Source organism: Aulonocara sp. 'chitande type north' Nkhata Bay, linkage group LG1, assembly GCF_057382095.1.
Source record: "Aulonocara sp. 'chitande type north' Nkhata Bay isolate Kocher_YH1m ecotype deep benthic linkage group LG1, A_spYH_male_GT1.1, whole genome shotgun sequence".
In the NCBI taxonomy this organism is placed as follows: domain Eukaryota; kingdom Metazoa; phylum Chordata; class Actinopteri; order Cichliformes; family Cichlidae; genus Aulonocara; species Aulonocara sp. 'chitande type north' Nkhata Bay.
The window spans coordinates 37,889,697-37,914,682 of record NC_141344.1 but is presented as its reverse complement, the minus strand read 5'-3'; the positions used below and the strand labels follow the sequence as shown (position 1 = coordinate 37,914,682).

The following is a 24,986-nucleotide window of genomic DNA, read 5'->3' as shown; positions in this document are numbered from 1 at the left end:
TGCTATGGGGCTGTTTTTCTGCCAAGGGGACAGGACGACTGATCCATGTTAAGGACAGAATGAATGGGGCCATGTATCGTGAGATTTTGAGCCAAAACCTCCTTCCATCAGTGAGAACTTTGAAGATGAAACGAGGCTGGGTCTTCCAACATGACAATGATCCAAAACACACCGCCCGGGCAACAAAGGAGTGGCTCCGTAAGAAGCATTTGAAAGTCCTGCAGTGGCCTAGCCAGTCTCCAGACCTCAACCCCATAGAAAATCTGTGGCGGGAGTTGAAAGTCCGTGTTGCTCGGCGACAGCCCCAAAACATCACTGCTCTCGAGAAGATCTGCATGGAGGAATGGGCCAAAATACCAGCTACTGTGTGTGCAAACCTGGTAAAGACCTATAGTAAACGTTTGACCTCTGTTATTGCCAACAAAGGTTATGTTACAAAGTATTGAGTTGTATTTTTGTTATTGACCAAATACTTATTTTCCACCCTGATTTACGAATAAATTCTTTACAAATCCTACCATGTGGATTCATGGATTTTTTTTTCACATTCTGTCTCTCACAGTTGAAGTGTACCTCTGGTGCAAATTACTGACCTCTGTCATCATTTTAAGTGGGGGAACTTGCACAATCGGTGGCTGACTAAATACTTTTTTGCCCCACTGTAAGTGATATGATGATGGAATTGGAATCACTCAATTCATAACAAATTACATTCCCGCGTAAAATAAATAATACCATTTTTTAAAAATCCAATCAAAAAAATTAGACTGTCTTAGAAAAGGTGGTCTGCACTCCATCTTGCCCTGACACACTTGGACAAGAAGGACTCACACGTCCGAATGCTGTACATAGATTTCAGCTCAGCATTTAACACGATCATCCCCCAACAACTGATCGGAAAGCTGAGCCTGTTAGGCCTGAACACCTCCCTCTGCAACTGGATCCTGGACTTTCTGACCGGAAGGCCTCAGTCAGTACGGATCGGGAACTGCACCTCCAGCACCACCACACTGAGCACTGGGGCCCCACAAGGCTGTGTGCTCAGTCCTCTGCTGTTCACACTGCTGACTCATGACTGTGTAGCAACACACAGTTCAAATCACATCATTAAATTCGCTGATGACACGACCGTGGTGGGTCTCATTAGCAAGAACGACGAGTCAGCGTACAGAGAGGAAGTGCAGAGACTAACGGACTGGTGTAAGGACAACAACCTGTCTCTGAATGTTGACAAGACAAAAGAGATGGTTGTTGACTTTAGGAGGACACGAGGCGACCACTCACCGCTGAGCATCAACGGCTCCTCTGTGGAGATCGTTGACAGCACCAAATTCCTGGGTGTACACCTGGAGAAGGACCTCGGCTGGTCCCTCAACACCAGCTCCCTGCACAAGAAAGCCCAACAGCGTCTCTTCTTTCTGAGAAGACTGAGAAAGGCCCGGCTTCCACCACCGATCCTGACCACCTTCTATAGAGGAACTATTGAGAGCATCCTGAGCGGCTGCATCACTGTCTGGTTTGGGAGCTGTGCCATATCAGACCGCAAGACCCTACAGCGGATAGTGGGAACAGCAGAGAAGATCATCGGGGTCTCTCTACCCTCTATTGAGGACATCTACACCACACGCTGCATTCGCAAAGCCACCAGCATTGTGGCTGATCGGACACACCCCTCTCACACACTCTTTACACTCCTGCCATCTGGAAAAAGGTACCGAAGCATTCGGGCACGCACATCCAGACTGTGCAACAGCTTTTTTCCACAAGCCATCCGTCTCCTCAGCAAAAAGGGACTGACTGATAAACACGCACACACACACATACACTAACATTATCACTCAGCTTAACTCAAATACCTCAAAACATTGAGACTGGACTGACTAACCAACACAAGCGCAAACACACTGACCTACACCACCAAACCATCGCACACACCAACCTGTAAATGCTCTTTTGCACAATATTATTACTAGATATATTATATATATTTTTTATTTTTTATTTTTTTTGCACTAACTTGTCTTGTAGCACCTTGGTTCCTGGAGGAACGTTGTTTCGCCTCACTGTGTATTTTTAAACTGTATATGGTTGAAGTGACAATAAAGTTGAACTTGAACTTGAACTTGATATATATACAATATATGTGATATACAACAGTCACATCTCCCTAAATAATGTCCCACAAACATACTGATATGGGCCATGCCTACTGTGTGCCTGTGTGGGCAGGATGTTCATCATGGAGACCCGAAAGGTCAAAACTGCTTCACCCCACATTGGTGCCCCATTACGGTTTTCTGTGGACAGCTCATAGAGGGCCTTCAGAAAACCACCAATGGGGCAAGCAAAGGGAGAAATTTGAATACAATCAAGTCCCCTGAGTATTTATCCCCTTTATAATTAATTAAGAGTGCTTGCGATCCTGGGAGTAAGGATGGGTTGGTTTGAATAGGGATGAAATGGCTCAAAGTGCTGAAGAAAATGTTTAAGAGAACAAACATTCTGCCAATTTACAGCTTTGTCTGTGAAGGTTCTCAGTCATCCAGGTCATCGTAGTCTAAGGAGCTTGGAAAGAAAAGCGTCTGGACTTCTTTAAGTTGCTTGAAGACGTTTCACCTCTCATCCGAGAAGCTTCTTCAGTTCTAAGAGTCAAATGGTGGAGAGTCCCAGATTTAAGCCCAGTGGGAGTTTCCCCCTAAAGAGGGACAAAAGGACCCCCTGATGATCCTCTACCATACTTGAAATTTGCAATTCACTTGTATTTTTATTTTTATTTTTATTTATTCTATTTTTATTTATTCTATTTATCCCCTTCGTATTTATCCCCTTATATTTGTCTCTGTATTTATATATGTGTGTGTGTGTATATATATATATATATATATATATATATATATATATAACTCTTCATACTCTCCAGTATGAAGAGTTGGACAGCACCAGGGCCCGACATGGTTCACACCTACTGGCTGAAGAAGCTGACTGCACTCCATGAGCGTCTGGCAGCACAAATGAACCAGCTGCTAGTTAACGAAAGACACCCGGAATGGCTAACTGAAGGCCGGACGGTCCTGATCCCCAAGGACCCCAAGAAGGGACCGGTCCCCTCCAACTACCGACCAATAACCTGCCTCAGTACTACATGGAAGCTCCTGTCAGGTATCATATCGGCTAAGATGAACAGGCACATGGGTCAATACATGAGCGGGACACAGAAAGGAATTGGCAAGAATACCAGAGGTGCAAAACACCAGCTACTGGTAGACAGAACAATCAGCCGAGACTGCAAGACCAGACTGACCAACCTGTGCACTGCCTGGATTGATTACAAGAAGGCCTATGACTCAATGCCCCACAGCTGGATACTGGAATGCCTAGAATTGTACAAGATCAATGGGACCCTAAGAGCCTTCATCAGGAACTCAATGGGGATGTGGCGTACAACACTAGAGGCCAACTCCAAGCCCATAGCACAAGTTACCATCAAGTGCGGGATCTACCAAGGAGATGCTCTGTCCCCACTGCTGTTCTGCATAGGCCTGAACCCCCTCAGTGAGATCATTAACAAGACTGGCTACGGATACCGACTACGGAACGGAGCAGTTGTCAGCCACCTCCTGTACATGGATGACATCAAGCTGTATGCCAAGAGTGAACGAGACATCGATTCACTGATCCACACTACCAGGCTATACAGCAATGACATTGGAATGTCGTTCGGACTGGAGAAGTGTAGTCGGATGGTAACAAAGAGAGGGAAGGTAGTCAGAACTGAGGGGATTGAACTACCAGAAGGCAACATTGCAGACATAGAGGACAGTTACAAGTACCTGGGGATCCCGCAGGCAAATGGGAACCATGAAGAGGCCGCTAGAAAGGCTGCAACCACCAAGTACCTGCAGAGGGTCAGGCAAGTCCTGAGGAGTCAGCTGAATGGTAAGAACAAGATCCGGGCCATCAACACATACGCCCTGCCCGTGATCAGATACCCTGCTGGGGTAATAAGCTGGCCAAAGGAGGAGATAGAAACCACTGACATAAAGACAAGAAAGCTCCTTACCATGCATGGAGGGTTTCACCCCAAGTCCAGCACCCTGAGGCTGTACGATAAGCGGAAGGAAGGGGGCCGGGGACTGGTGAGTGTCAGCACCACAGTCCAGGATGAGACAAGGAACATCCAAGAATACATTGGGAAGATGGCCCCAACTGACCGAGTGCTCAGTGAATACCTCAGGCAGCAGAAACCCAAGAAAGAGGAGGGAGACGAGGAACCATCATGGAAGGACAGGCCCCTGCACGGTATGTACCACCGGCAGATAGAGGAGGTGGCTGATATCCAGAAATCCTACCAGTGGCTGGACAAAGCTGGACTGAAAGACAGCACAGAGGCACTAATCATGGCAGCACAAGAACAAGCTCTGAGCACAAGATCCATAGAGGCTGGGGTCTATCACACCAGGCAAGACCCCAGGTGCAGGCCGTGTAAAGATGCCCCAGAGACAATCCAGCACATAACAGCAGGGTGCAAGATGCTAGCAGGCAAGGCATACATGGAACGCCATAACCAAGTGGCCGGCATAGTGTACAGGAACATCTGTGCCGAGTATAACCTGGAAGTCCCGAGGTCAAAATGGGAGATGCCCCCAAGGGTGGTGGAGAATGACCGAGCTAAGATCCTGTGGGACTTCCAGATACAGACGGACAAAATGGTGGTGGCTAACCAACCGGACATAGTGGTGGTAGACAAACAGAAGAAGACGGCCGTAGTGATCGATGTAGCGGTTCCGAATGACAGCAATATCAGGAAGAAGGAACACGAGAAGCTGGAGAAATACCAAGGGCTCAGAGAAGAGCTCGAGAGGATGTGGAGGGTGAAGGTAACGGTGGTCCCCGTGGTAATCGGAGCACTAGGTGCGGTGACTCCCAAGATAGGCGAGTGGCTCCAGCAGATCCCGGGAACAACATCGGAGATCTCTGTCCAGAAGAGCGCAGTCCTGGGAACAGCTAAGATACTGCGCAGGACCCTCAAGCTCCCAGGCCTCTGGTAGAGGACCCGAGCTTGAAGGATAAACCGCCCGCAGGGGCGTGCTGGGTGTTTTTATATATATATATATATATATATATATCAAAGAGAGGGAAGGTAGTCAGAACTGAGGGGATTGAACTACCAGAAGGCAACATTGCAGACATAGAGGACAGTTACAAGTACCTGGGGATCCCGCAGGCGAATGGGAACCATGAAGAGGCCGCTAGAAAAGCTGCAACCACCAAGTACCTGCAGAGGGTCAGGCAAGTCCTGAGGAGTCAGCTGAATGGTAAGAACAAGATCCGGGCCATCAACACGTACGCCCTGCCCGTGATCAGGTACCCTGCTGGGGTAATAGGCTGGCCAAAGGAGGAGATAGAAGCCACTGACATCAAGACAAGAAAGCTCCTTACCATGCATGGAGGGTTTCACCCCAAGTCCAGCACCCTGAGGCTGTACGCTAAGCGGAAGGAAGGGGGCCGGGGACTGGTGAGTGTCAGCACCACAGTCCAGGATGAGACAAGGAACATCCAAGAATACATTGGGAAGATGGCCCCAACTGACCGAGTGCTCAGTGAATACCTCAGGCAGCAGAAACCCAAGAAAGAGGAGGGAGACGAGGAACCATCATGGAAGGACAGGCCCCTGCACGGTATGTACCACCGGCAGATAGAGGAGGTGGCTGATATCCAGAAATCCTACCAGTGGCTGGACAAAGCTGGACTGAAAGACAGCACAGAGGCACTAATCATGGCAGCACAAGAACAAGCTCTGAGCACAAGATCCATAGAGGCTGGGGTCTATCACACCAGGCAAGACCCCAGGTGCAGGCTGTGTAAAGATGCCCCAGAGACAATCCAGCACATAACAGCAGGGTGCAAGATGCTAGCAGGCAAGGCATACATGGAACGCCATAACCAAGTGGCCGGCATAGTGTACAGGAACATCTGTGCCGAGTATAACCTGGAAGTCCCGAGGTCAAAATGGGAGATGCCCCCAAGGGTGGTGGAGAATGACCGAGCTAAGATCCTGTGGGACTTCCAGATACAGACGGACAAAATGGTGGTGGCTAACCAACCGGACATAGTGGTGGTAGACAAACAGAAGAAGACGGCCGTAGTGATCGATGTAGCGGTTCCGAATGACAGCAATATCAGGAAGAAGGAACACGAGAAGCTGGAGAAATACCAAGGGCTCAGAGAAGAGCTCGAGAGGATGTGGAGGGTGAAGGTAACGGTGGTCCCCGTGGTAATCGGAGCACTAGGTGCGGTGACTCCCAAGCTAGGCGAGTGGCTCCAGCAGATCCCGGGAATAACATCGGAGATCTCTGTCCAGAAGAGCGCAGTCCTGGGAACAGCTAAGATACTGCGCAGGACCCTCAAGCTCCCAGGCCTCTGGTAGAGGACCCGAGCTTGAAGGATAAACAGGGGCGTGCTGGGTGTTTTTTTTTAATAAATATATATATATATATATATATATATATATATATATATATAATATTCTGTAACTCTGTAACTTCTGTCGGTGCTGTGCTTTTTGGAAATCGAATTTCCCAGAGGAACCCACCCGAGGGATTAATAAAGTTCTATCTTATCTTATCTTACCTAATCGCATGAGCCAAGGTGTGAAAACGGGTGTGGGTCACAATCAGCCAGGGTTTCGGGTGAGCTCATTGTGAAACCTGGCCCCACCCTATCATGTGATTTCCTGAGGTCAGGTGGCCCAGGGTGTGACTGGGCGTTAGGTAGAGGATCATCAGGGGGTCCTTTGTCCCTCTTTGGGGGAATACTCCCACTGGGCTCAGCCTGTGATCTCCTGATCTCATGTCATCCTGTAATCTCTTACGAACTATCTCCACTGCTTCCGTGACTGATGCAAGAATAAAGTATGGAGAAGGCGTGAAACAGCTCATGATCCAAAGCACACCACATCATCGGTAAAATACAGTGTCGGCAGTTTGATGGCTAGGGCATGCATGGCTGCCAGTGACACTGGGACACTCATGTTTACTGATGATGTCACACAGGACAGAAACAGATGAATGAACTCTGAGGTGTTCAGAGACTGTCTGCTCAAATCCAGATAAATGCAGTCAGATTGATTAGCCGGTGTTTCATAATACAGATGGACAATGAGCCACAACATACGGCCAAAGCAACCCCGGAGTTTATTAATGCAAACAACCTGATCTTAACCCAACTGAGCATTTTACTTGTTGAAGACTAAACTTTGGACCGAAAGGCCCACAAACAAACAGGAAGTGAAACCCACTGCAGTAAAGGCCTGGCAGAGCATTAAAAAGGAGGAAACCAGCATCTGGTGATGTCCAAGTTCAAGACTTCAGGCTGTCAAAGCCAGCAAACAGCTTTCAAGCAACTATTAGAAATTAACCTTTTATTTTCAGTTAGTTAATTTGTCCAATTACTTTAAGCCCCTGTAATAAAGGGGTTGTGTTAAAGAAAATACTTTAGTTCCTCACATTTTTATCCAAACTTTTTGTTCAACCCACTGAAATTAAGCTGAAAGTTTGCACTTCAACTGCATCTGAGTCATTTCATTTAAAATTGATTGCGGTAATATACAGAACCAACATTCAAAAAAATGGCTCTGTCCAAATAATTATGGACCTCACTGTAAATAGCAAACACAAGTGAATCTAAACTCTGTGACATGAATCACGCTTAACTCATGGCTCATTTAAAAGATTGACTGATCCAAAAATAAATAAAAAGAAAACGTACAGTAACACTACTGTGGTCGCCTACTTCAGCGTCATCACCACAAAGCTGCTGTGCTTGGTGAATTTTCCCAGCAGCAGTAGCGGTTTTTGATAAAGGGCGAAACGGGCGGTTGCCCGGGGCGGCATCACAGGCATCGGCAAAAAAAAAACCAAAAAATTGCTCGTACTCATGCTGCCCCGATGTCAGCCAGCGCATATTGGGAATGGCATAGGCACCGATCGGTTTTCTATCGCCCATTTGCTGGGAGTAAGGGTGCCCTCTGTTTGCAAGGTGCGCCTGCTGCTTGCGGCACAGGGAGGAGAGGGCGGGGCGGGGGTTCTCTGGCTGGTTGGAGTAGCATCTAATAACCAACTCGCAAAATAAAACAAAATAAAAACAAAACAAACACGAAAACGCCAGACATCATGATACAGACTTATTATTTGCACCGATGTTTTTTCGAAATTCTATACGCGAAAAGTGAGTGCTAGAGCCCTCGGTGCGCCTGCTCGCTGCTGAAGTCAAAGTAAACTTTATTGTCATCTCCGCTACATACAGTCCAGTATATAGAGACGAGACGACGAGGCTCCAGTTACAGCAGTGAAAGTAAACAAACTATAAATATAGGAAGAGTAAGAAAATAAATATAACTTTAGGACTGGGATAAAGGGATCAATTACAATTTAAAATTTATATTTTACAGTTTGAGGTTTTAAAGTTTCACACACAACCTGTCGAAAGGGGAGGGGCCGGCTGCTTCGAAATAGAGCACATTTCATTCATAATGATGTAAATCCAAGCCCATTATGTATTCTTGGTTTGAATCCTGGGTTGTGTGAAATCCCAGAAATAAACCCTAAACACAGTAAATCTGTGAACTAAGGTGTAGGTCTATTAGGTTATGTTGTGGTGATCCTCGGGTTGGGGGATGGGTGTTCATACTGGAGTGCAAAATTAAAACCAATGGAAGATGGACAAGAAAAGTTGAAAAGGAAGTGTTTGCCCAGGGCGCCAAAAGGGCTAGGACCACCACTGCCCAGCAGCATCTGTATTCTCAGTACATCCTTACATCAATCCTGGGTCTTATGACCCAGCGGTTTCAGTTTTTGTGTTTTGTTATTTTGTATTATGGTTTGAGTACACCTTGTTAGTTTAATGGTTTAGTCTCTAGGTTGTTATGTTTAGCTATTTGTTGTCAGATTTCCTGGTGTAATTGCTCCTATGTCTCCCTCTGTGTATTTGTCTTCATATAGTTCTGAGCTCCTGTGCCTGGTTTCCCCTCGTGTTCTATCCCATGTTTCCCCAGCCCATGATGTCTGTGCTCTCCCCGTGCTCTCTCTCTCTCCCCTCCTGTCTGTGTCTCTGTGTTCTTCCTGTGTTACGTTTAAGGTCCACATCTTGGGTTAGCATTTTCAGTTACATATCCTCCCTGTCTTGTTATGCATAATTGTCCTCAGCTGTGCTCCCCGTGTTTTCCCTCCTCACTCATAGAGATCGAAAATGTGACGTCAAAACCGGAAAGGATTGTAGGTACCAGTGGCAAGCGGTACTAGCGCACGCAGGCACAAGAAAACAGTCACACAGCGATAAAAAGAAACACAAAGAATGGCAAGAAGCTGTTGTATTTTTCACTGCAATAGCCGGTGACATGACAGCCATGGGAAGCCGACGGGTAAAGAGATCGGTTTTTATCGGATTCCGTAGTGGAAGAGAAATTGCTCAAGCTGTGTTTCCGAAGTAACAAAGAGCCGACGGATGGCCTGGATTGCAGCCATTCGAAGACCAAATATAACGTCCCAGGACACTCCAGCTCACCCTTCCAGGGGTAAGCAGCATACACGCCGCCGGCGCCCCTCTTCATGACCGGTTTCCAGTACCTCCGAGCCGCCAAACGTGGTGAGTGAGAGGGACTCTTTTTTTTTTTCACTTGCGGAGCCTGAAAACGTTGATGCCGTTACATTTGGGACTGTTGGTTCCAGTTCAGAAAGTTTGGGGACTGTTTTTCACACCAGTGCCAGCTCAGTGGAGTCTAACAACCCATTTTGTTTTGCTCCTTCCCAACTAGTTGTAGCTACTGGGACTGTTAATGTCTCCATGGCAGCTCAGCTCGAGACTCCCCTTCCTGGGGCTAATTTTATGTTACAGAACTGCGTTTGTCCTACTCCCTCTCAGCCTGGAGAAAGAATCAGCCTTTCATGTGTGATAATTCTGGTTTAGTGAATATAAAAGACTGTTCGTCTCCTGCCTCTACTCAGCATGCAACCTCAGGTCCTGCCGTGAAAAGAGACAGAGAATCCAGTGCCCCTTCTGCTGGTAAAAAAACAGTTTCCTCTGAGGCTGTTCACTTTGAGGTGAACTCGGCATCTGTTTACCCAGTGTTTTTAAAGTCTAGGTCGGCTAACTCAGGTTCTGTAATCTTTGAAAGTGTAAACTGTGAGACAGTTTCCATGGAGGCCACTTCTACTGGCCCAAAGGACATAAAAGACTGTCTGGGTCCTGTTCCTTCTGAGCCGGGAGTAATACTGTCTGAGACTGTTTATGTTAAGCCTGTGGACCAAAGAGACTGTTTTTCATCTGCTCATTCTGAGCAGAGAATTTGTCGCACGGGGACTGGTCTTTCTGAGCCAGCTCCTCTGTCTCTTTGTGCTCCAGTTCTTGGGACGGCTATGGCTCAGCATCCCCCTGCACCTGTCTCTGTTTCTCAGGCGGGGAGGGCTGAGTCCCAGTTGGCCCCCGCTCCGGTTTCCAGGCCGGCTGAGGCCCTGCTGGCCCCTGCACCCGTATCAGCTCCTCAGGTGGGGGCCAGCAGCTTCCCAGTCGCTGCCGAAACCTGTGCCAACCCCTGAGGTAAGGCCCACCAGGACCCAGCCGATCTCTGCACATGTACCTACTCCTCAGGTGGGAGCGGCTGGTGTCCAGCAGGTGCCTGCACCCTTCATCGTCATTGCAGACTCAGAGGAACCAACACCACCACCTGTCCTACGTCCACACCAACCATCACTACAGTGAGCAGCTCAGTCGCCACCTGTTCAGTCACCAGTGTCCCCGCTACCCGTAGCTCAGTCCTCAGCTCGGCTCCCTGTAGCTCAGCCATTAACTCTTTCATCAGCAGCTCCATTTGCACCTGAACCATTAGCTCAGCCGCCCTCAGTCCAGTCCCCTGTGCAGTCGCCCTCAGTTCTGTCCCCTGTAACAGTTCAGTCTCCTAATCAGCTACACATTCACCCACCTGGTCAGCTACACATTTGGCCAGGGGTCCCAATACCCTCTGGCCCTGCATCAGCTCCTGCTGAAAGCTCGGGTGAGCCCATCATTCACTCCGTGGCTCCCACGCCGCCGTCTGCCTCATCCACTGGGGGTTCTGGAGAGGCCGTCCAGCACTTCCTCGTGTCCGCTGGAGGGTCAGAGGGGCCCGTTCAGCAATCTGTCTCCGCTGGAGGGTCCGAGGGGCTGCTTCAGCCTTCGTCTGTCTCTGCTGGAGGGTCCAAGGGATCTTATCCAGCCTGTAGCGCATCCACCTGCGGCTTCCATGCCGTCGCCTGCAGCGCCTCTGCCTCTGGCTTCCACACCTGGTCCTGCCTCTGCCTCGCCTGGTCCTGCCTCTGCCTCACCTGGTCCTGCCTCTGCCACATCTACACCACTGTCCGATCCAGTTCGGCCTGAACCACCTCGCCTTTGCTGGCCACTTTCCAGTAGAGATGGACGAGGGTGGGAATGGATGTTTGTATTTGTGTGTGCCTGTATGTCTGTGTCTATATGTCAGGTTGGGTATCAGACGCCACCTCTCTGGGGACATCTCAGGCCCTCCAAGGTTTGGAGGTCTATCTCCCCCCACCACCACTTCCCCTGCCAGTGGCGGACTCCCTCAGATATCGGTGCATTGGTGGTTCTTTGTGTCTGGGGGTGGGCATCCAGGTACACCCCGGCTCACTCCTTGGCTGCCGCTTATCGGGGCCTGGAGCCTGGGGCTCGCTCGGGCCACTTCGGAGGTGGGGTGCCCCCGGCCTCTCGGCCTGGGGCTCGGTCACTCAGGCACGGCTGGCTGCCGGCGGAGCTCACGGGCGCGTCACTGCAACCCCCCCTGGCTTCTGCTCCGCGGCTGCTGAGTGAGCCCTCATCTGGGACTCTCCTCAGCTCTTTCTGGGACAGTGGCGCGGCTGCCCCTCTGTTGGTCTTCCTTGGTCTCTTGTGTTCTGGGGGCCTCTTGTCTGGAGTTTTGATCTCCTCCATACCTGCTTCATGCCCTGGAGGACGGGGCTGTGGCCCCCCCCACACCCTCTAGCAGATCATTACATGAAGGAACCTTTAAAAAAAAAAAAAAAAAAAAAAAACCAAGCGCGTCCATGCTCACAGGTGTACACACGGGTGATCACACCCACAAACGACACCCTTTTTGGCTCCTACCTCAAAGCACACTGTGTTCTGTTGATCTTATGTGCTGCACAATAATGTTTAATATTTAGTATTTACTGTCATATTCCCATATATCATTGTGATGTTGTTTATTCTATTACTCTTGTTCTCTTCTGCTTGTTTTCTTTTTTCTTTCTCAGCAGGTGACCCAGGTGATCGATATATGCATTTTTTTTTCTCTGCCCATTCTGTTGGTTTTTGTTTTTTGCCCTTCTCCCCCGTCCCTCTTCTCAGCTGTTTCTCTTTCCCTCTTTCTTTCTCCCCTTCTTTCCCGCAGTCAAGTCTGTCCCGTATTCAGTAAGTGAAAATAAAATAAACAATAAAAGGTGAATCAAATGGACCATTACGGCAAGGCTGGGATGGTCAATTTGGTCAAGTAAATCCGTTGGGCATCTTTCTTTGCCTTTAGACAACAATTCTGATGGCAAAAGAGCCAAACGGGACAGGCAAAAAAAAAAGAAAAAGAAGAACAACTAAACTGTCACTAGGCCAACACCAGAGAATCTGGGATCGTCAGGAGCCCAAGGCATAAACATCAATAAGGAAGAACCACACCAGAGTAACAGTGCACAAAATTGTATATTTGAAACACTGCAGCTGCCAAGAAATGTACTTAACACAATAAAATAAGTACAAACTATTTCCCCGGTAATAACAAACTAAAATAAAGTGCGTGCTTACAAAAAAAAAAAAAAAAAAAAAAAAAAAAAGAGAGATGGACGGATCCGATATTACATATCGGTATAGATCTGATACTGACTTAAATTACTGGATTGGATGTCCAATCCATTCAATATCACAAAAGCACCTTACAAAACTTGCGACATGGCGTAACTCGGCTCATAACCTTAGCACGTCGGAGGAGTATGCGTCTCGTGATAGAGCGGCTGTGGCATGCGAGACCTGTCGGCGGTCTGGTTGAGCATTTGGATCCTCGCTTCACGCTGCCAAACCAGCATTTCATCTCCGAGAAAGTTATCCCAGAGAGAAGTAAGGCAAGTGTGTAACTTCATCTCTGAATGCTTGTAAAGCATTTCCCAGCGAATACTGGGAGCGACTGCCTCTTCTCTCTCCCTCCCTCTGCTGCTACTACTTCAATCATGAAACTGATTAATGATCAGCTGATCGGCTTTTCTGTCGCCCGTCTCTCTTGTTTGTTTTTGGCCCACTTTGCACCAGATAGAGGAAACCAGCGGCTGAACAACAGCAGCACGTTTAAGCTTGATAATCTGTTGTTAGAATTTATTTAATATTACTTTCTACACCAGGAGCCTTTTCTACGTAGCTGACGTAACTGTGCAGGGGCAGATCTAGCAAAGTTTAGCCAGGGGGGCCAATACGGCATGAACAGGGAAAAGGGGGCACAAAGACATACTTTTCTTTCTTATTCTCATTTAAAATGTATAACTTTTAATAAATAATTATCCGAATCTTACACCCAAAGTTTTCATCTGATGTAACATGTATAGAAGTCCATTATTGTATATAGTAACTATTAAGACTAATATACCCTAGTAAGCTATAGTACTTTTTCCTTTGGGAAGATACCATCTGTGCAGTCTGCAGTTCTGTTGAAGAAAGATGTTGAATCTATTTAATTATTGTAGAAAAATTATTGATTTCCGTGCTTTTTTTTTTTTTTTTTTTTTTACACGTGCATTAAATTACAGTTGATTATGTTGATTAAGCATCATGAGGTGGGGGGTGGTTCCCTTTTTTTTTTTTTTTTTTTTTTGCTGGGAGTTGGCAACCCTATTAGTTAGGTTGCTTACTCTTTAAAATACCAGAACAGGGAGGATGGTGCAGGTTTAAGTTTCTTAGATTGATCAGTTTTGCTGAACTATGAAATATTTTTGTATTTGTATTTTGCAGTGTATTTTTTGCATACAGGTATAACAAAATAGATTTAGTTTACTTTTGTTTTTTAAACTTGAGTATCAACTTATACAAAATGCAGCAAGATATTTAAAAAGAACATTTTATTGATTAAAAAACACACGGATTTATAGCGGTATCGGCAGATATCCAAATTTATGATATTGGTATCAGACATAAAAAAGTGGTATCATGCCATCTATACTTTCCAGGTCTTTAGGGCGGCCCCCTGAACAAGGTCGTCGCCGGGCTGCCTTCCGCATGGTCGGCCTCCGGACCTGCTCTGGCGCCGCCACTGCTTGCCGCGTGGCCGGCCGCCACCGCTGCCCTTCGGCCTCTGGAGTTGCTTCACCTGCCCCGCCGCCGCTGCTTTTCGCATTCTTTTACTCTTACCTGCCATCATCCCTGGGAGTTGCCAGACAAAAGGTGGTGGACAGGGTTTGAAACCACTAAATGCAAAGAGGGATAATTGGACCGCACCACCACTTCCTGCTGAAGGGGAGAATGTGTGTTTTCTTTAATTTAAAAACAAAGTAGTTGTACTTAATTAAATATTTGAATTTAGGGTTTAGTAGTTTTGATTTCCTTCTTTGGTGTTTAGTTTATAAACAAACCAGACTATACTGCATTGTTTGTTGTTTACGATTGTGTTTTGTTTATTTACCCTTCGTATGTCATAGTGGTCTGATCAGCCATTATATAAACCCCTGTGTATCATTTCATGTTGAGGTCAGTCATGTTTGATTGGGTAGTCCTTTGCATGGTTAAGTTTGCGGTCCTTTGCCTGAGTTGAGTTTTGTTTCTTTGACCTCTCTTATGAGCTCAACATTTATTACTTTTGTAAATATAATTTTTGGGGGTTAAATAAATGAAAACCCTATTTTTCTAATAATTCCTGTGACGACTCCTGCTTTTTCAACTCGGTCCATCACAGTCCCACAGGAAAAGAAGACAACAGGGGAGAGAAAAAAGAAGATAAAATGACAAAGACATGATGACATCAAAGCTCTGTGGACACAAATGCTGAAAATATGAGGACAAAACAACTGCAGAAGTACAAAACTACGAACAGATGTGGTCTTATTTGTGTGCCTCCAGCTTTTTGAGGAAGGCTAAGAATTTTAAACCTGCAGTTTCAGAACGTCTGTGACAATAATAATAATGTGTACTTTATTGATCCCCGTGGGGAGATTCCTCTCTGCATTTAACCCATTCACTCAGTGAAGCAGCCATTGGGCGCCCGGGGAGCAGTGTGTAGGGATGGTACCTTGCTCAGGGGTACCTCAGGGGAATCGAACCCTCAACCTTCTGATCAAGTAGTTAAATATGTCATTGTTGTTACCTGAAGAGGCTTTTGTCAGTTCAGACCAGGCACCCACACTTGGTCTGCATTACCCACCCGTGACGAGGGTCCACTTGGATCCATGTGACATACATTTTATTTTATCATCTGTAGGTGAACGCAGCATTCTCTTTGGCCATGAGTAAAATATGAATGGGTGACGCACTTTTGTTCATTTGTGAGACCGCATACAAGTAAAAAGTTAAAAAGTGTATGACACTACAACATTATTAACAACAAGTAAAGGGTCTGGTACTGGTTTAGCACTTTTCTACTCTAACTGAGCACTCAAGCTGTGTGCACCCGATTACACAAGCTTTTTCCCCTCCCTATACCAAAGTGAGTTTTCTAACATTAAGACACACACGAATGCATCAGGGGCAATTTGGGGTTCAACATCTTGCCCAAGCATACTTTAACATGTAGGACGGAAAAGCCAGCGAACAAATCGCTGATCTTCTGATTGGTGCGCGACTCACTCTACCTTCTGACATCCCAATAAAAGAGCCATGAAAACAGCATAAACACAGCACAATGAATGTGAAGGATAAGGATCAGCTTTATTTGTCAGTTGCAGTTGCCTGCAGCTGAAACGACAGACCTAGTCGACCATACACACAATACATACAATATACAAACTTACATTGGGGAGACAGGACAGGCTAGGCAGCAGAAAAACAGATAGACAGTGAGATATGTAACATATAGGGGCAAAATTAAGTAATCAGAAATAAGGGAAACAGAAAAGCTGGTGAAATCAAAACAAAGTGAAATCAATGTGACAGAAGACACAGAATGAGAGCTCTGCTCCTCTTCTCCCAAATGAGTGTCAGAAAGTTAGCGTTCAGCTTTAAGGCTCTTCACAGCTCGGTTTTTAAAGCCTTCACTCTCCCACACTGAAGGCTCTGGCTCTGTGCCCCTTCTGCCAGAGACCTGTTACGTAACACGCCCGCTGCTTTCAAGTACCGTCAGAAATAGCAGTACTGCCACCAGAGTGTACGACTGAGCAGTGTGTGCTTTCTATTTCAACTACGCATACGTTTCGTTTGAATTGATTTAAATGAGAAAAATGTGCTTCAGCTCAGTTACTTTTCTGGATTCGCAGCACCTTGTTTATACCAATACGTAACATTTTATGACCTTTTCAAATCGTAAATTAACTTTTTTCAAACATGAGTTGAACACTTTACACTTTTGGACACTCACTTGGCATTGAAGATTATAATTCATTTTTTTTATTCCAACCATATTTTGGGCACATTTTTTTTAATGTTGTACAGTTTATGTACAAAGTGAGAAAATGTAGTTAATTTTAATCCTCATAAATCTTCTTAAATTTGCTTGTTTCTTCTAAAAGTTTATTTGGTTCCAAAATTGATATTTTCCAGACATTGTTTTCTAAATATTTTGACAGTTTGTTGTTAATTGCCTCGTAGAGTAGTGGATTACACTCACTTTTTCAGCTGGAGAAACAAATCCTCTTTGGGGTCACAAAGGACATCTGACAGCGTCTAATATTATCGTCGATATTTTTATTATATTTGTTCTTTTTTTAAAGGATATGTTATTGCTTTAATGTTTTTTCAATAGTAATGCCAAATGTATGATCTTGTGAATGATTTGCAGGGCTCAGTGCACTTTACAAACACTAAACAAATACAGATAAACTGCACACCAAAAAGAAATAGGTTCACATTTTAGGAGCACTTGCTTGTGTGTTTTATTTTGTAGGAGAAATCCTGATTTAATTTCAGACATTCAAAAAAACAAAAAGGAAACAACAGACAATGACTTTGAGATGAGGGACTCAAAGTGTAAAACTGTTTAAACTTACTTTACTGCCCAAGTCTTTATGTTCTGCTTCCAAGCAGCCAGACCTTTGTGTATTTTTTTGTATTAGTCTCGAGGAGTAGTTCTCCAGGCTTTCAATGTTCTTATTCTTGACATTGGCTGCATTTTCACTAATTTCCAGTTCAGATTTTTAAACCACTTAACACTGAATGTGACTCATGACTCAAGCATTAAAAGGGCATCTAACTCAAGGGCAAACTACTGAAAATATCAGACAACTTAACAACAAAAACATTTTAAATAGTATCTTTACAGACTTTGTTACAGTGATGTATTGTAAAACATTACAATAATTTACATCAAATTATCAGTATCAGGTCTAAAATCTGATCTACAGCTATCAACAATACCTGAAAGTCATGTTCTTAAGGAATAGGAAGAAATTCAGCAAAGGCCTGACACAGGACCGTCTGTCGGCTGTTCACATGAAAAAGGGTCTCAGTGGAGGAGCTGCTGTTCGTAAAGAAGGAAAACAGGAAGACTAAGCTGATGTATTTCATGTTCCACAAGAACCTGACTGAAAATCAGTGTCAACGAGGTTTATGGAGTAAAGAATCCACATTTGAATTTTGGTTCAAAATGTCTCAAGTATGCACAGAGGAGGTCAGGAGAGCACATCACAGCAGGAGGTCTGTTACAGGCTGAAGCTGCGTTTCAGGCAGTAGTTTGGGAAATCCTGAAAACTGATGGAAAGCACCTGATTGGCAAAAGCTGTATTTTCAGCATGATGGTGATCCTATACATACTGCCAATATAAAAGCGTACTTGGATAGAAGGAGACAAAAAGAAACACTATCATGGGTTGGCCTCCCCAGAGCCCAGACTTAACGTTGTTGAAGCAATGTGGGGTCAACTGGACAGGAAACAGAACAAAAGGCAGAAACATCCAAAGAAGGAAACCTGCTGAACTATTCCTGGGGACCACTTAAAGATATTACAGGAACGTTTGCTTCAAAGAGTTCAGACTGTTCGAAGAACAAAGGTGGTCAGACCAAATATTGATTTTCAAGATCATCAGAATTTCCATGTTTGCAATACATACAAATACTGACACATTTTTGCAATTTTCTTAGCAAAATACAGTGAAATGAGGCGTGTCTCGACACTTTTTTACAGCTCATTCCTGCAGCACAACATGTTCTCCATAGAGCTCCATAGATACATGCTCTACAACTAGATTTTGAGATTTTGTGTGATTGCCATTTATTAAAACATCCATCCAGTTATTTCAGGATTGCCAGGAATCTAATCCAGGTATCACAGAGCAAGAGGCAGGCTTCACCCACGTCCGACCGTTAATGCCTACATTCACACTTGTGCTCAATTTTGGAATCACCAGTTAACTTAACCCCATGTATGTTTTTCGACTGTGGAAGGAAGCCGGCGTACCCGGAGAGAAAACACACAGACGCTGGGAGAACATGCAAGCTCCACACAGAAAGCCCCCAGCCTGGATTCAAACCCAGGACCTTCTTGCTAACCACTCCTGCTAATCACTGTACCCCCATGCCAAAGGCTCAGAATAAAAGAAAACTACTTATTAAGAAATGTAAAAATGACAGACAGAGCCTGTAAAATTAGTAACGCATGATAAATATTGTGAGGTCCTTTCAAGGGAGTGAAAGCCAGACATGAAGTCTACATCAGCATCAACACAGGAAATGAAAATGATAAAAACCCTGCAACTCTTCACACTTTGCCGTGGAAGCTCAAACTTGGTGTCAGTCAGTGTAACAACACTCTGCCCAAATGAACCGTCACACCTCAAATGTGTTTGTGTAAATATGCTGCAAGGCAGTTGTGTCTGTTTACCAGCACCTCTGGGGTCAAAGGTCAGGTTCAAGTAAAATTTCAAGTGACTTTTAATAAACCCAGTCTTGTTGTTTTAGATCAAAAGTTCTATTCCATTGTATTATAACTTGCACATTAAAGAAACTCATATCCATGTCTTCTTGGTTTCCAAAGCAGCTTCAGTTATTTTGACTTCTTTGCATGCTGATGAAACGAATGGATATTCTGCTTTGCTGCAGAGCGCTGGTGGGGCTGGATCCTGAACAGAATGACTGTCAAAGCGCCTCACGAGCCACGATAACACAGCAAAAACCACAATCAGGCAATTGTGATGTAAATTATTTAACACAGTCATTCATTCATTTCACATAACGAACTTAAAAATCACAGTTGCTTTAATCATCCATCTCTAACACACCATTTCATGACTGATGTGTTATTATGTAAGCGTCAGTTACAGGAGTGAGCTGCACTGACTACCACAATTAATGTGCTGCTGCATGCTACAGACCATGCAGGAAGTTTGTGCAGCCGTGAAATTCATGTTTTTATAACTGTTACTCAGCACTGTTTAGCAGTTACAGTTTCCAAATCAAGCTGTCTAGTTGATAAATGAACAATTCACTGGACATTTCTGATTGGTCAGCACCGTCACGGGCCTTTCTGTGTGGAGTTTACATGTTCTCCCTGTGGGTATGTGGGTTCTCTACAGGTACAACAGCTTCTTTCAAAGTCCAAACAGATGCATATTAGGTTCCTGGTCAGTCTGTGGATGTAACTCTGTGTTAGCCCTGGGTCGTATTGGTGACATGTCCATGGTGTACTCTGCCTCTGAATACAAGAGGCAAAAGACCCTGTTGTGGATAAATCACTAAGAACATTTACAGAGGGAGTTAACGTAGAAGCTGTAAGAAAAGCTTCTGTAAGAAAGCTTACAGTTTGCTTAATCACACAAAGAATCTTTGTCATAATGAAGTTAAACTTTTGAGTTTTAGGTTTTTAATATGGTGTAGATCTATGGTGTACCAGTCAAGCCTAACAGACCTCTCTGCACTTCCTGTTAAAAGGGAGTTTTCGCCAAAGTGCTTGCTCATACGGGGTCATATGATTGTCTCAAACCGTGACAGCAATTGCCAGATTGATTTATCTCAACCTAAAGATGCCTTTTAAAAAGTCTACATACCTCTACATTACAAAGTAAACACATAACACACAGTGTAAAATGATCTCATCATCAGGGACCCGTGGTGCATGAAGTGACTAGTGATAAAATCACTAGTCACTTCTAATGGCCTATTCAGTATCTATTAAGTGAGCGCAGAGGAGTCAAGGTGTCAGTCTATTGTAAGTACTGTTGAAAGGCGCTGAGACTGTACGTCCAGAATGTGCTCACTGATTCTGGTTGTGATCCCGCATGGTTGCTATTGAATTATTCCAGGCTTTCACTGACATTCAGTCAAGCCTAAGCAAGAGAGGCTTAGGTAAATTTGTATTTAAAAGAAGAAAAATTAAACATCTTGAACTGAGCGCTAGTTTCGCTTACCAGGCTGAGTAGGCACCCATATGCTGCAAAGCCACCACAGACATGCACTTCCTGCATGTTGACCTCTTTACTTTCTCTTCGTCCTTTCCTGTCTGCTTCACTGTCTTATCCAGCAGTAATGGCTGAAAGGCCCAAAAACGTTAAAACAGGAGTGTCCAACTCCAGGCCTCGAGGGCCGGTGTCCTGAAGGCTTTAGGCCATGTCCACACGAATACGTTTGAAAGCGCATCTTTCTCTCTCTGTTTCGGCCTTCCATCCACACTGAGACGGCGTCTTTGGTCAAGCAAAACCGAGCTTTTTGAAAACGCCCTCCAAAGTGGATACATTTGAAAACACTGTTTTCATGTCGCAGTGTGGACGGCGAAAACGGAGGCTTTCGAAAACGATGACGCATTTTAGTCATGTAGTGCAGTCATGTGACCAATTCAACTAAGATGGCGGACGGCATCGTACAGCAGTTGTTTTGTTATATATATATAAAGTGAGTCTATATTCCCACTCGTTTTTGCAACTTTGTGCTCTAGTGTTACTCGCAGCAACTCCACCTCGACATTTTGCCGCGACGTTTCACAGAGCCGGAAAGTAAATAAAGGGCAGGTTGAATCATCTTATGTTTCACACATCCGCAGTACGGGAACATAAGCATTTTCAGTGTGGATGAAAAACAATAGTGTGGATGTGAAGATAGACAAAACGCCGTTTTCATCAGATGATTAGTTCATTCCCAGGCCTCTGGTGAACTTCAAGACACGATTAGGAGGTCATTTAGCCATTTGAATCAGCTGTGTTGGATCAAGGACACATCTAAAACCTGCAGGACACCGGCCCTCGAGGCCTGGAGTTGGACACCCCTGCCTTAAAACATCTTAAACCATCAGAATTTTTAAGATGTTTTAAAAAAGGAGAAGAAGTATTCATGTGATATGACTTGTTTATATTTGTTGTTCAGCGGGTCCTACTTATGTTCTCCAGTTACTGTAGGATAAATCATTCATTGCTCTCTTTCTCCCCACACTGGCAGAGGTGTGTCTGAAGGCTGAAGCAGTGAGAGCTGCACCAAGACCTACTGTACACCACACACTGACTGATGCACACAGAGCTGTGGGTGGATAAAGCTGCACTAGCGTACCAGCAAGACACTGTGCAAAACCTTTTATGTAAAAAATATGCAGTAAGCACTGCTCAGGAGAAAATGTCTACATTGTGTCCTGAACATGATTATTCATTTCACAAAACAAATGTGAAATGTTATCACACCAGTTTTTAGCCATTAATATGTGCTCGGATTGAACAGCAGGCTGGGACGAGTCCCAGAAATCCCGAGTCCCTGATTTCAGGATTGACATTCAGTGACAAATTGTACTTTGAGCACTGAGAGGACCCGTCGCTATTCTTTCATGGAGGACCAGCTTCATCACCTTATCAAGACTCTAATTCTGCATCTCAACGGGAACCTTTCCTTTCTTATTCACACACCCCACAGTCATCTCAGTTTTTACAAGTCAAACTTGAACACAGCATCTGACCCATTGACTTGGCTTTATTTATTTGGCTTTATTTACCTTTCATTGTTTACTCTGCCCCTCAGGGCTCTGCTTTGACTGCATGTCTCAGAAACAGTCACACTATCTGCCCGTCTCCATTTCAACACCGCTCAAACACTCACTGTGATTTTTCTCCTTCTCCTCAAACAGCTGTTACGTAACCGACTCTGCTCCGAGAAACTCAATGAAGTTCGATCTGACCGCCTCTCTCTCTCCAGGCTGCATACCAATAATGAGCAGCAGGAAAATCTGCCGTCAGGTCCGTGAGCTGCTCACAGGGGACGTATGGCTTCATTCACTGGTATTAATTACTGCATGGAAGTGAGAGCGTGACACTCTGTTTAGGTGGCCATCAAATAATAAAAACTTATAAAATATAATTCTGCTGCAAAACATATCCACCAATATATTTGTGGTTGTTTTCAAAGTCTTTGTAGTAGTTTTAGCTGTTGTGAGACTGTAGCTGTTACTTTGAACCTCTTAGTACTTGTTTCGTGGTTATTTTGAGACTCCGTGGTCGTTTTAAGTCCTTCTTTGATTGTTTTGAGTCTGTGGTTCTTTTAACTGTCGCTGATTTAAATCTCTGTGGTTGTGTTGAATGTTTGGCTGTTTTCTGATTCTTTGGAGTTGTTTGGAGTCTCTTTGTGCCCGTCTTCAGACCCTGGGGTTGTACTGAGTCTCCTTGTGGTTGATTCTGTGTTTTGGGGGTTTTAAGTCTCTGTAGTCGATGTGGACTTGTCATGAGACTTTGTGTGATCATTTTAAGTCACTTTATTTGGTTATTTCAAGTCTCTTTGTGTCCCTTTGACTCTACTTCTTACTCATTTAGATCTCTTACGATCTTTTTTTAAATGTTGTAACAGCCTCCAGTTCAGTCTTTTGTTAAATGTACTGTTGCAACAACTCGCAAATCGTTGTTTCTCAACAAAAATTGTCATTTTCTAAATGACAAGGAATTGACATTTGCGCCTCATAATTTCAAATCTGGATGACACAGCTGGAGCAGCAGGGTTTAACAAATGAACCAGTTCTGATACGGTGCTTTTCCACTCTGACGACACACAGCACTTTTTTCTATGCTTTCTGTCAAACACTCACACACTGATGGACAAAACATGGGGTTAGCCCAAGATATCTGATGGACACACGGGGATGGAACCACCAGGTGAAGCACCACCTGCTCTGCCACCTGAGCCACAGCCACCCCACAAAAGAGCCACAAATCACTGTGTTCCTGTTATGAATCAACAATTTCTACTTTTGTTCAATAGCTTCATGTTCTTTGTTACTGACCTGTAAAAAGAAAAAACATTTTTGGAGCGGGCTGATTGTTGACATGAAAGGTGTACATAAGCTGCTAACACAGTGAGAACACGTTTGTCTTAAAAACTGAAGTCTTATAAAAAAGATTTCCTTTCACTGGAACAAAAAAATAGCAAAACGGCCAAACAGGAAGGGTATGACATTCATTCACTTTCACGTTTTAAGTCGATTATTTTATTATTTATTAATTAAAGTTAAATAAAATGCCTTCAGCTCAACATGACATTTTCCGTCCACATCAAAGTGATGTTCTCACACAGAGGTGTTAATGTGCACGTGTCAGTGGATGTCTGCGCTCCAACACATCAAACTGCTACACAAACCGTTTGAAGTTGCTGCTGCAGCTCAAACACACTCACAGCTGTGACAGATGTAGCCGAGATCAATAACAATAATCATCATTTTAGAATTAGCAGTCCTACCTTTGCCGCAGCTGGAGCCGGAGGAGCTGGAGCCGCAGGAGCTGTGTGTCCTGGGCGGTGTGAGGTGCGGAGTCTCCAGGCTCGCTGATGTAGCGGGCTCGGAGCCGCTCCTGCTCGCCTCGCTGGCTGAATCCTGCGGGGACGACTCCATCCATCAACCGAAAACAAAAACTCCCTGAAACGAACCGGATCTCCCCCTGTGGTTGGTGCCTGCTACTGAAATATCAAAACCCCCACGAACGGCTGGTGGGGTGGTGTGTTTGAACAGCGGCAGAAGCGCGACTGCTGAGCGGCCGTCAGGTCGCTACTAGGAGCGCCGTTTGGAGGAGAAGAAGCCGGGCTGAGAGAGAGGGAGGGCGGCGCTGTAGAGAGCTCGGCTGCCCTCCCTGGAGGCTGACACATGGGCAGGCTGCAGTCTCGAAGCGAGCGCTGTCAAAGTAGCGAGCAGGTTGGAGTGTTTCTGTTGCAAAGACAGCTGGGCTCCTGCACACTGTGTGAACCATGTAAAAGTTTCTGACTGTCAGTTTCTGACACATTATCAGTAAAATAGCACCCAAAGTAAAGGTTCTTGCTGTGAACACATATGAATATCCGTGTAAAGGTCCTCATTGCTATAAAGCAATGCTGTCAAGCGTACAACTCAGGGGCCAGAACCCCTCAAACAGTTCAATCCAACCAAAATTGCTGCAAAACTGTAAAAGAGAAAGACTTTTCACTTTTCACTCCTTTCACTCCGCTCTGTGAACCCTTCCAGCTGTCTTACTGCCTCCCTCTTTAAGAAAGACTTACTTTCATGTCTTACTATCTTCCCACTGTCACTCAAGAATCTGCAGTTTTCCACTTGATTTAACTCAAAACCTTTTCGTATATTTCGAGATATTTTGTGAAAAGGGTTGGCGTAATAAGCAAATGCTTCAGCCAATACCTTTTGATTAGCCTTGTCTCATGCTTTCTTTCTTTATGGTAGATTTTTGTTCTGTTTTCACTGTTTTTTTTTTCACTGTTTTCACTGAGATTTGAATTTGAATGCTAATCAATAAAATCAAATCAAAATCAAATCAAAATGTATGAAATGTATATATCTACACCACCGCAGGGATGCGCAGAACATATCACTGCAGTTTGTTACCTATCAC

The 24,986-nt window shown here is 44.9% G+C and overlaps 1 protein-coding gene across 1 annotated transcript in view; it reads right to left on the bottom strand.

Moving 5' to 3' along the window:
- Positions 1–24,093, bottom strand: part of LOC147339514 (nuclear receptor ROR-alpha A-like) — a 181,428-nt gene extending 157,335 nt beyond the window's left edge. The window contains exon 1 of the mRNA XM_086295174.1: positions 23,851–24,093. Within this exon, the coding sequence (XP_086151300.1) occupies positions 23,851–24,001 (151 nt within the window). The 5' untranslated portion in view covers positions 24,002–24,093. The remainder of the gene's footprint in view (positions 1–23,850) is intronic.
- Between the last annotated feature and the right edge of the window lie 893 nt (positions 24,094–24,986).